Consider the following 11,704-nt stretch of genomic DNA (forward strand, 5'->3'; position numbering starts at 1 on the left):
GACCTTAGAGAACTGGGGGTAGGGGCATTGGATAAGTTGGCATTTCCCTACTTGAATTAAAACTATTAAGAATGGTCTCAGGGTGACTCTTAGTACAGGGCACTTAGCTATCATGCCTGGGGCTCCCACAGACCATCTATCCCAGCATCCCCAAACCTCAAAACTTCCTGCAATTGTCACCAGATGTCTTGAGAGCACAAAGACTATGACTTCAAGGATCACAGCAAGGGAAGATGGGCAGACAGCTCTGTGTTACTCCCAGGTCACCTCTTCTAGGTAGCCTTCACAGTCTTTATACCTAGCTTCCGTGGACCGGGACACTGCCCTGTAGAATCTGACACCTTAGCATCCTGTGAGGATCAAGCCGGCAAGTACCTTACACCACACCTCTGTATGTTGGCTCCAGGTCCTGGGCCTCTTCTGATCAGGAAGGAAGGACGGACTCATAGTTTCGATTCCATTATATATCATCCTCTTGACAGCTATTATCCCCATTCTATACATGAAGACACTCAGAGGCAAGCTCAAGGTCAGACAGTGAAGAGACCCAGATTGGAAGGTAAGTGTTCTTGGATGGAGAGGTGTCTTTATATAGCTGGTAATGCCTTGGACGTCTCAGAGGCCTGGTCCTGAAAAGCACGTGAGCACCCTCTCTCTAGCTGCCACAAATCTGCTCAACAGCGTTGGAAAACAGTCCAGAGATGCTCAGGGGTTCTGCCCAGGATGGGGCTGATGGTGGCACTCTCCTCCCACCGGTGCTGCCCTCCCCTGCTGTGGAATGTGGAGCAGGCAGCAGTCCGGGTTCAACAGGAGGCAGGGTTAAGAGAAGGGGCCAGTGATTCCACTGATGAGTTACAGCATTACAGCTTTAATCCAGGAGGCCTGAGCTCCAGCCAATTGGGCAGCCAGAGGGAAGGGCTGTGGCCAGCTGTTGATAGAGCCCCCTCACTTGTCTCCACCTCAGCCCAAACTGGGCATATAGGAGGGGTCCCACCTTTCTGATTGGGGTCCTGGGCACAGAGGGACGACTTGAAAACAGAGACTGTGGCCTAGGCTCTCATCTTACTCCCAGTCTCCCAGTAAAAATAGCTCATGAATCCCAAGTCCTCCCTACCCACCCCTCATCCACGGCCTGGTTCCAGCTCAGCTCACGTTCCACTTCTCTGGGGCTCTGTCCTCAGCAGGGCCCAAGGCTTGGTTTGACTGGGGGCTGGCCTGATGACTAGGAGACCCTTGCCCACCCTCAGGGCTAGATGCAGGTACAGGACGGGGACTCTCCCAAAAAAAAAAAAAACCCAAAAAACGACATCACGGAAGGGACAGCAGAGCCACAGCTGTCTCTTCAGGCTCCTGGATAAGAGGGCTGTGGTGGCATATAAGGCGGAGGAGCTGAAAACCAAGGAGACAGGATAAGGGTCAGTGGGACACAGGAAGACAGGAAGTACTCTCCCCCCTTCATGATGCGCAGGTTCCATGGGAAGAAATGCCTAGAAGTTTCCAAGGAGACATGGAGGGACCCTGGGAAAGGTAATCCACCAGCGAAAGGAGTGGGGACAAGAAGGGACAAGGATTCCAGGTCGTGCATTTACCTGCAGGGTTGTAGATTGGGGGCCCAGCTGGGTAGAGGGGATACTGAGGAGCAGGGCCGCTAGGTGGGTACATGAAACCAGGCTGTGGAGGTGCAGGGCCAGCTTTGGGATCCGGGGGGTACTGGTATACTGGCTGCATTGGGATGCCTGTCATAGGAATCTCCTGGCCTAGAAGAGGGACAAGGATCCGCATTTAAATACCCAGCTCCCATAGAAACCTCCTCCCATCCAGGAGACCAAGGTAAGCACTCTGGCAACTGCCTGGCAGGCTGCTGGGTGGCCACTTGTAGCCTTTGCCTCCCAAAGTCTGCTTGCCCAGAGTTGAGCAGGGAGCTATGTATGAAGCTAAGCAGGTCAGTCTGTGTTGAGCAAGTTTGTTTCTCCCCCACTCCTACCCCACCCCTGCAAGCAGGTTAGAGAGCCTTCAGGAGGCAGGCTAGCCTGGGAGAGTCCCACTTGGGTAGAAGATGGGCAGCTCCAGATGCTGGTATCTTGTAATCCAACATAGCTGCCTCTAAGGTGGTCCTCCCCTCATGCTGATCTCCTGTATGGTGTCATCATCCCCATGTTTATCAGGCCTGGGCAGTTACATGCAACACTCAAACATACATCCGAAGTACTTGAACACGGCCCAGTTAGTGTTCACTACTACAGACCCCACTTCAGCCCCAGACGTGCTTATACCTACTGCACACTTACCACCGACGGATGCATTCCTGCGCACGACTGAAAGTTCATGTGCATGCACATACAAGGGCACACTGACTCGCTCCCATACATTCCTGGATGCAGTCTAACGCTCAAGGGTTCACTTGCACACATTTCCCACTGGCGATGCTCAGGCACACAGAAACCCTCACTACTACAGAATTCACCAGTCCTTCGTCCCTTTGGTGCCCATCACAGCAGTCAATCCAGCCCGTTTCAGACTCATCTTGCCTGACTCTGTGCGTACCTTCAAACGTGCTCTGGAGCTGCTGGCGCCTTCGGTATAGGTAACAACAGGAACAGAGGAAGCAGCAGATGGTGGTGGCAACCACAGCAACAAAGAGGATTACAGCAGAGGCGATGCCTGCTATGGTCTTGGGACTTTAGACAAAAAACAGGTCCTCTCACCTTCCAACATTCATAAGAGGAACTCCTCACGGAGCTGACTCCAACTCTTGGCCAGCAGGGAGCCACAGCATGCTATGTCTTGGGGTTCCCTGTGGGATTAATTCTGCCCACCTTGTTAAGTAGCTCTAAGAGACCTCTACTTCCCAGGAGGCCATGCTGTCTGGGTAGCTGGCATGAGGCATGCTGGGATTTGTAGTGTGCCCACCTACCACTGCTTTTATATTGGTTAGGTTTAAAGTATGTTGGCCTCAATGGAGCCTTTGAAATAATGAAGGGCCATTATCATCAAATCTTACAAGAGCTTGCAATCCCCTTATATCAGTTTTATGTGTTTGCAGCTCCCTTTAAAAAGTTTGAAACCACTAATTTGGGGGCTGGGAGTGTAGCTTAAAGTAGCATGTTGGCCTGTTTGAGGGCCTACCCTTAGCCCTGGGCTGGATGGGGGAAGGATTAGCAAAACTTTTAATTTTGGCAACTGTTTCTTTTCTTTTCTTTTCTTTTCTTTTCTTTTCTTTTCTTTTCTTTTCTTTTCTTTTCTTATTTGTTTGTTTATTTATTTATTTATTTATTTATTTGGTGGTGTTATCGTTTTTGAGATAGTCTCACTTTGTAGCCCAGGCTGGTCTGGAACTCTTTAGTGATGATCTTCCCGCCTCAGCCTTCTGAGTGCTGGGATTACAGGTGCGAGCCACCAGGCCGGGCTAGCAACTTCCATATTATTTTAAAAGGTAGCGGTACTCTATAGAGGGCAAGCGCCTTAGCTGGATCACAGTGCACCAGCCTGGAAACAAAACCCAAGTCTTCCTGCCCTCTCACCAGAGCGTCTACCAAGGCACTCTGCTGTTTGAATGTTAGTGTTAACTCAGCACACTCCCTCCCAGGACCTGTCAGGATCCAGAAAGCCCCTGGAAACAGCCCAGGCAAGCCCATGGTAACTAACACCAACCACCCAGCTCTGTCACCATTTGGAGTCCTGGTGACTCCTGCAGTTAAGAATGTGGAGGTGGGCACTGGAGCCAGCAGGAGGCCTCCGGAGAGGGGGTGGAGTGGGAGTCCGCAGCCCACCTGAAGGCCAGGCAGTGTTTCTGCTGTCTCTCGGTGATGAGTAAGGTCAGGTCCCTGCAGCAGTACCGCTGGTAGCAGGTCCCGCAGCAGAAGGTGAAGAACTCGCAGTCAAATCCCGGATGCCAGGAGCCATTCCGGTCCAGATACCACAAGCAGTCCTCACTCGCCAGCGCTGCGGGCAGGGGTGGAGGTGCCCAGTGGACACCAGTCCAATTCAGTTCTAGCCACCCTCAATCTCACTGCCTTGACAAGCTGAAAGCTCACTTTTGTTTCTACCCTAAGCTAGAAGTCCTAGAAGCCCCTTTCTCCCTGAAGCTGAACCCCGCGCCTGGGGGTCAGGTTCCCGCTGCCTGACCTCTCAGCGCCCTTTCTTTCCTGCTCCGGGAACAACCGCAAGCATCTGGGGGGCATGGACACCCGGAAGATAGCCTCTGAGGACATGGCTGGTCCCTTTCACCTCTCCCTGATCTCGCCCCACCCCACCCATCTCGTGTCGCTCTCCATCCCTTACCCAGAGGAGCCCCAAGCACCAGCAGGACGACGGCTGCGAGCGGCGCGGTCCCGCGGGGCCCCGCGGGCGGCATGGCGAGAGGGGGCTGGGCGCGGCCAGGACGGCCTGGAAAAGGGGCCGCAGGACAAAGCTGGACGAAGCCGGCCGGCGGGAGCTGCAGCACCGCCCAGCCCGCGGCCAGGCTCTGGCTCCTCTCCCGCCTTCTTGGGGCGGGACTAACGCCCCGCCTGCAGTAACCCTGCCAGGGCCCCGCCCAGGGGTCTGCCCACCAGCGACGCCCACCCAGCCTCAGCACCGGCCTGGTACCCCTCACCCCAAGACACAGCCCTGCTCTCTCTGTCCACAACAGTGTGGTGACTCCTTTAGTCTGAGCCCTTAAGGGCACAGCCAACAGCTGGTCACTGCGGTCAGGGAGGCCTGGCAGTACCCTGTGCCCGCCTCTCTCCTGAGACCAATCATTATCCCAGACCCCAGAAACACTGATCCTGGTGCCACCTCCTAATGAACAGCTCATGGGCCAACTCTGGAGGGGCAGGGCCGCACCTTCCCTTGTGTGGGACCTCCTCTGCTCTGGTGTCCAGTCTTGGACGTCCTGCAGGGGGAGGATGGGGCAGCGTCACCCTGCCCCCATTCCTAGAAACAGGCATCCATTGAGAGGAAGTTCAGAGAAGCTTTGTCCCCATCGGTGCCCACAGGGCCTGGGCCCTGGCAGCTGCACTGGCTCCTGAGATGGCCCCTTCTCCCTCTGAATGGACAGCTCCAACTATAGCCTCACTCCTCACCGGTAGGGGTGGCCGCCGCCACTTGAGACACAGCCAGTTAAACACTTTACAGTGGAAACTCTTTTTCTTCATGGAGCAAGCCTGCAAAAAATACTACATAAGCTATCAGGGTCAACAGTTAGTTACAGGTGGAAAGTCTCAAAGAAGAAAGTCAATGTACCTTTACCAACTCGTGTGGAGTTGATGCAGGACTCAGCGTCAGAGCCTGGGGCTCCAACGAGCCAGGTTTAGACAATTACCCTCAATAGACAATTAAAATAACCAAATTAATAGTGAAATGTATTCAATATGGCCACACTGGAAAGAGGGTCATGGAGATCTAGTGATTCCTTTCCATGCCCTAGTCCTGTGGGTCTCAGCCTTCCTACTGTGGCAACCCTTTGACACAGTTCCTCAAACTGTGGTGACTCCCAACCATAATATTATTTTCATTGCTACTTCATAATTGTAATTTTGCTACTGTTATGAATGTAATGTAAATATCTGTTTTCTGATGGTCTTGGGCAACCCTTGTGTGAAAGGGTGCTTCTAACCCCAAGAGGGGTCTCGGCACAAAGATCCTAGTCCATCTCAAGTAAGGGCAAAGCTTAAATAGAGAGTAAGATATTTGACTAAGTGGTCCAGGCAAGATGTGATTCCCCTGCCCATTACTGCCTTGGCTCCTAGTTGCTCCTGCAAGGTTACTGACAAACTGTAAAGTCTTTCACCAGGAGATATGTGCCTTTTCTGTATGCCCCTGGGCCTTCACCAATTCCTCACCCAGCGGAAAGTTCCTGGGGTCCATTTCTTGGAGTCCATTCTTTCAATACTCTGACAGCTAAAGAGGAAGCAAAAGTCCCTAAGCATTCGTTCACTGCTGCCAGACAGACAGGTAGTTACAGAATGTGGAGTAGTCATGCTCCACCTGCATGCAGTTCCCTGACCAGGACTACCGATCAGCTGAGGCAGAGTAATGGCTACCTTAGTCTCCTGCCATGGACACTTAAGAAAATATTTTTTATGTGTCTGAGTATTTGCCTGCATGTGTGCATGTGTACTACACGCATGCCTGGTGCCCTTGAGGGTGTCTGATGCTCTGGAGCTAAACTTATGGGTAGTTGTGAACCATCCCATGGGCACTGGGAACCAAACCTGGGTCTTCCTTCAGCAAGGGCACCAAGTGCTCTGAACTGCCGAGTCGTCTTTGAAGCCCACGCCATAAGGCCCTCTAATATTTGGGCATCTACCTCATCGGACTCTTTGCACAACTCCCCTAGCTAAGCCACACTGGTAAATATTTCTATCATTACCATCACAGACTATAACTCAAATGTTAAAGGTTTAAGGTAGAGTAGCAAATGGTGAAGCAAACAGTAGGGCCCATTATCTCTACACAGGCGGATCTTGACTTTCAGCTAAAGGGTACACGGACCGAAAATGCTTCCTGGTGTTCAGGGTGAGGGAACCAGAGGTCATGGGCAGCAAAGCAGAATGCCAGTGAGTTAGGGAAAGGAAATCACGGAAGGATAGCCCTAAAATTATTCTTGTAGGTGGTGGCACATCCTTCCAGAGAGAGAGAACAAGAGAAGCATGCTCCGGCCACCAGAAGAGGCTGGCAGGAGTGTGTTGGACAGTCATAAATACCACTGCCAAGGACATGTCTTGACTCAGTACCACCTATGTCTGCCCACCCATTGCTGTCCTTCTTCCTCTATCATGAGCTCCATGAAAGCAAGGCTACTGTCACCAAGCTGCGGAAGTAGGTGCCCAGCAAAGGACTGTCCCTCCTGTCCCAAGTTGACTCTGCTCTCTTCTACGTGAGTGCTTTAGATCCACCTTGCCTGTCTCTGTATTATTCGGTATCTTGTTTGTTTCTTTTTAAAGATTTATTTATGTATTTTATGCATATGAGTACACTGTAGCTGTCTTCAGACACAACAGAAGAGTGCATCAGATGTCATTACAGATGTTTGTGAGCCACCATGTGGTTGCTGGGAATTGAACTCAGGACCTCTGGAACAGCAGTCAGTGCTCTTAACCTCTGAGCCATCTCTCCAGCACTGGTATCTTGTTTATAAAAAACAAAACACTTTATTACTTTTATTTGTGTGACATTAGGTAAGAGGATAAATTGTAAGAATTCATTTTCTCCTCCCAACATGTAGGTTCGAGGGATCTTAACTCAGGTCTTTAGGCTTGGCAATGATTGCATTTTTCAGCTGACCCATCTCACTGGCCCACTCCCCTGACCCCTCCCCCCTTTAAAACAAAACGAAACAAAAACAGATTCTCATGTATAGCCCTGGCTGGCCTGGAGCTTGAAGGCTGGCCTCTAACTCATAGAGATCCAGCTGCCTCTGCCTCCCAAGTGCTGGGATTGAGGGCGTGAACTACCATACCCAGTTACGTCAGTGGCTTTGTGTTTGGAAAATTCTAGGATAGGGGATTAGGATTCAGAGCGAGGGTGCCCACGCAGGTTGGGATTCTCATGTACGAACATGCACACAGTCATGGACAAAGGGTGGCCTTGCCTCAAAACTCTCAGTGCTGGCAGAAGCACGTGACCCACTACTTCCCGACTGGCCCTTCTTGACAGGGGATGCTGAAGCACAGAAATGAATAGTGAGCATGCGCTGTATTTCCATAGTGGACCCAAGTCCTGAGAGGACCATGGAGCAAAGACTGAGGAACGGGAGTGAAGACTTGCAAAAGATAGTGTTCTTTATATTTGTTCTTGTAGTAGTGGGCACCTTTGAGGGGAGGTCAAAGGTACTGGCCAGTGTGGGGTGTCACCCTGCCACCCAGCTACTGATAGAAAGGGGTACTCTTCCTCCAGAGGGTTTATAATGTCTTCAAGGACCTCTCAGAATGCCAGGCTCCTGCTGGTCTGCAGTGTTCTCTGCAAGCTGAGTGAAGCTACTGCAGTGTGGACTCCAGCATGGAGGATGAAGCGGGTAGATGAACTGGTGCGAGTGGAAGGAGCGGCCACCGTCTTAGGCAGTCTGTCTGGCCCTAGGAGCCGCCCAGGCAGTGAGGTGTATGGAGAGTGCCAGGTTATCTTTAAATGGCACTTTACTCAGCCTGCAGCTCTGCCAGCTGGGCAGGGTGGGGGCAGACAAGTTATTTTGAGATCTGAGAGTGAGTGCGAAGGCTGTTTACAGCTCTCCTGTCTGTCCCCTCTCCTGGGAAGAGCTTAGGGCCAGATCCTCGTCTCAAAACTCAGCACTCCAGCTGGGGTTTGTGTGCAGCCATCCTAGCACAGATGGGAACTGTTGAATTCGGACGCACAGGAACTTTCTTAACACATTTAGGTGATGATAATTCCATTAGATTCAAGGTCATACTAGCAAACTAAACCTAAGCCTCACTTCAAAGTGCTTTGTATTGTACTGGCTTTATTTAATTCTTACAGTCCCCTGTGGTACAGATACCAACATACCTGTTCTGTGGATTTGGAAAGATAGAAATTTTAAATACATCTTGCCCAAAATTATCAAAGCTGGCATGTGGTCCTGCACAGACTCAAAATCCAGCCTGGCTCCAGAGCCCATGTTGTGAACCACAAACTACGTGTCCTGCTCTGCCACTTCCTGACTGCTAGCTCAAAGCCACCTGACCCCTCTGGTCTTGCTGCTCTCTTGTAGAAACTCCACCCTGTCTTTCTGGCTGGAGAGGGCTTAAGGTGAAGCTAAGGTGTCACTGGCCTGGCTTCTCTGCCATTGCTAGCTAACCTTCTGGTCAGGGATGAGGAGAGAAGCTGTCGAGGGAAATGAGAGTTAAGAATCTGCTCAACTACAAAGTCAGATGTAAAAATGATTTCTTCTTTTTGGGACAGAGTTTTCTGTGTACTCTTAGCTGTCCCGGAACTCACTATATATAGACCAGGCTGGCCTTGAAGTCAGAGGTTAGCCTGCCCACCTGCTTCTGTCTCCTAAGTGCTGAGATTAAAGGTATGCACACCTGGTTGAAAAAAAAATTTTTTTTTAAATTGAAATGGATCAGACTGAGTCTACCCTACCACCTAGTGGGGGAATTTAGTGCCAAACTCTGGGGTAAGCACTCCAGGCCTGTTTCCTCTGGTTTTAACACATACTCACAATATGCAGTAAGTTCTGGCCCATGTATACATCCTAGATATAGTGCTCTTCAGATATCCCCTGTGGCCTTCTTCCAAAGTCCGTTCCCAGGTCCTGACTCAGGCTCAGGGGACTTCCTACTGTGGGAGTCTAGGCCCCTCTTTTTACCCTCCCCCTCCCTCCAGGAGGCTCTGGGTTTGATTTCAGCTGAGCTTCCCGAGTTGGATCTAGAAGTGTAGCTATCCTCAAGAGTGGTTTTCCACCTTTCAAACCCCACTAAGGTGATGAATTACAAAGACTTTAATTACGTTCTGAGAATGAGAGGTGGTGGTGGTGGTGGTGGGGAAGCGAGAGCAAACCATTACACCAATAATTTGTCACAGATAACCATGGGAAAATTGCATAGTGGGTAGCAGGTGGGAGCTGGGGCAGCTCTACAGAGCTGTCCTCCCAAAGGCTCACCAAGCCTTGATTTAGCAGCGGCACTGGCATCTGTGGGGCTGAATTGAGTCACAGTCAAATCCAACCAGGCAAGTCATACAGCTAGCTCCCGCTCTGTGGCGGGGGCTAGGATGGGGCTCTTCTCACGTTCCGGGGAGCTGGGCATCAGTCCCCCATTTTACAGGCAGGGAAAGCAAGGTTCCTGTCCCAACCCCCTTTCCAGCTATATTGTTCTGCCAAGACTTGAAGGGCTCCCTGGGCCTTCTAGTCAGGCCTGGGGCTCACTGTTCTCCTTCTCAATGCATGCTTGCCACACAGGCATGAGAGACCTTTTGTTATCATCTAAAAACAAAACAAAAAAATGAGATCATTAGCTGGCTGGTGCCAACCTGCGTTATCCTCACAGAAAGGCAAATGGGTCACTGAGTTCGTAATTTTATTAACATGTACGTTTGGCTGCTTGCTGCTGGGATCTTCATAAAGCACTGAGATCTAGTGTCAGTCTGTGGGAGTGGGGCTTTGGCCATATGACTACCAACAGAACACTTGACCCCTGATGCAGAGGACCTGGTAACACTGAGTTCCTTTGGGGAACCTCTCCCCCGGGGGTCATCAAGCCTTCGCAAGGCTTCACTGACTCATCTCTTCTAGCCTGGTTCCGGTCTCAGCACATGCTGCCGCTCTTCCACTCAGCTCTGCTGCCAGATGGTGTTCCTACCTTCCATCGCCTCCAACTGCAGCTCAGGCTCCAAACCCCTTTTAGTTTCTCTTAGGTGGAGAGCCTTTCTCTGGAGGAAGCAGGCCTTGTTGGAGCCTCCTCGCCATTTGGCTCAGCTTATCTTTACAGCTTTTATTTTTGGCCTAGACTCCAGGAATCACAATAATGTTTTTTTTCTAGCTGGTGTAGAACCCTGGGTCTCATGAATGCTAACTGAGTGCTCTACCAGTACACTATACATCAGGCTCCACTTTTGTTTTTTTTTTTAAGACAGGGGTTCACTATGTAGCCCTGCTTGACCAGAAACTAGAGTTCTGCCCACTTCTCCCTCCACACCACTGACATTACAGTTGTGTGGGTTTCTGTTTGTTTGTTTTGGTCTTTCGAGACAGGGTTTCTCTGTGTAGCCCTGGCTGTCCTGGAACTCACTTTGTAGACCAGGCTGGCCTCGAACTCAGAAATCCACCTGCCTCAGCCTCCTGAGTGCTGGGATTAAAGGCGTGCGCCACCATGTCCGGATAGTTGTTTTACCAAGCCCAGTTCATTCTAACATTTCTACTGTGCTTATAAAAGATCCCTTCAGATGCAATTGTTTCATGACAATCTTATCTTAGTCACCTCCCACCCCTATAGAATATCCTACCCTCCCTTTGTCTGACTGGAGAGGTAAGAGCAACTATCGTTAAGTACAGGCTTCTTGGACAGTAATCTCACACTAGCAGGTAACATTCAGTATCTGCTCTCCTTTATTCATAAAAGGGTTAAGGAAAAGCACCTGCAGACTGGCGAGATGGCTCAGTGGGTAGGAGCACTGACTGCTCTTCCAAAGGCCTTGAGTTCAAATCCCAGCAACCACATGGTGGCGCACAACCATCAGTAATGAGATCTGACGCCCTCTTCTGGTGCATCTGAAGACAGCTACAGTGTACTTATGTACAATAATAAATACATCTTAAAAAAGAAAAAGGACTTCTGCAGGGTTGGCAGGTGTGAGGTCATCCACATAGACACGTCCACCAGCTTGGCATCTCAGCGCTCACATTTTAGCAAGATGCTTCACTGAAGGGTCACCTTCTTCATGCCAGTAACTCGGCTTCAATGCCATTACTGCTAGCCCAGTCTTTCTTTGGGGGTGGAGGTGACAGTACACAGTACCCATTTTTCTGATAATACTTGCCTCATTTGTCATTGATTTCTGATCTCATAATCAGCTTCCCTTGCCCCACTCCAAGACAAGGTCTTATGGGCCAGGAACTTGCTTTGTAGGCCAAGTTGACCTTGGACTCAGAGATTTGCCTGTCTCTTTAGTGCTGGAATTTAAGGTGGGCACCACCATGGAGCCCTGGGCCAGCTTCTTGAAAAAACCTAAGGCACTGGCCTACTGTATCTGACAGAAGCTTAATAGTCACTGAAACTGACAGGAGACA

At 50.6% G+C, this 11,704-nt stretch overlaps 1 protein-coding gene across 3 annotated transcripts; it reads right to left on the minus strand.

Moving 5' to 3' along the window:
- Window positions 1-449: 449 nt before the first annotated feature.
- On the minus strand, window positions 450-4,691 carry Shisa4 (shisa family member 4). 3 transcript variants are annotated; one of them, XM_006529951.4, is made up of 6 exons: window positions 4,595-4,691; window positions 4,282-4,386; window positions 3,771-3,942; window positions 2,545-2,678; window positions 1,590-1,757; window positions 450-1,389 (listed from the first exon to the last, which is right to left on the minus strand). In XM_006529951.4, exons 2-6 carry the CDS (start codon window positions 4,352-4,354, stop codon window positions 1,343-1,345), a joined length of 594 nt encoding a protein of 197 aa, XP_006530014.1. In that variant the 5' UTR covers window positions 4,355-4,386; window positions 4,595-4,691; the 3' UTR covers window positions 450-1,342. The 3 variants fall into 3 exon arrangements, 2 of the variants coding, with proteins under 2 accessions (XP_006530014.1, NP_780468.1); NM_175259.4 differs by lacking the exon at window positions 4,595-4,691 and having other exon boundaries at window positions 849-1,389; window positions 4,282-4,456; XR_003947287.1 differs by lacking the exon at window positions 2,545-2,678 and having other exon boundaries at window positions 4,282-4,645.
- Between the last annotated feature and the right edge of the window lie 7,013 nt (window positions 4,692-11,704).

Source organism: Mus musculus, chromosome 1, assembly GCF_000001635.26.
Source record: "Mus musculus strain C57BL/6J chromosome 1, GRCm38.p6 C57BL/6J".
Taxonomy (NCBI): domain Eukaryota; kingdom Metazoa; phylum Chordata; class Mammalia; order Rodentia; family Muridae; genus Mus; species Mus musculus.

What these genes read in the sequence shown, in the direction of transcription:
- Shisa4 (XM_006529951.4), bottom strand. Translation starts at nt 4,354, where the DNA reads ATGCCGCCCGCGGGGCCCCGCGGGACCGCGCCGCTCGCAGCCGTCGTC. An exon ending in GCTCCAGAGCACGTTTGAAG is followed by an intron (nt 1,758 to 2,544) that starts GTACGCACAGAG and finishes TCCCTCTTCTAG; the next exon opens with GCCAGGAGATTCCTATGACA. An exon ending in CCCAATCTACAACCCTGCAG is followed by an intron (nt 1,390 to 1,589) that starts GTAAATGCACGA and finishes CTTGGTTTTCAG; the next exon opens with CTCCTCCGCCTTATATGCCA.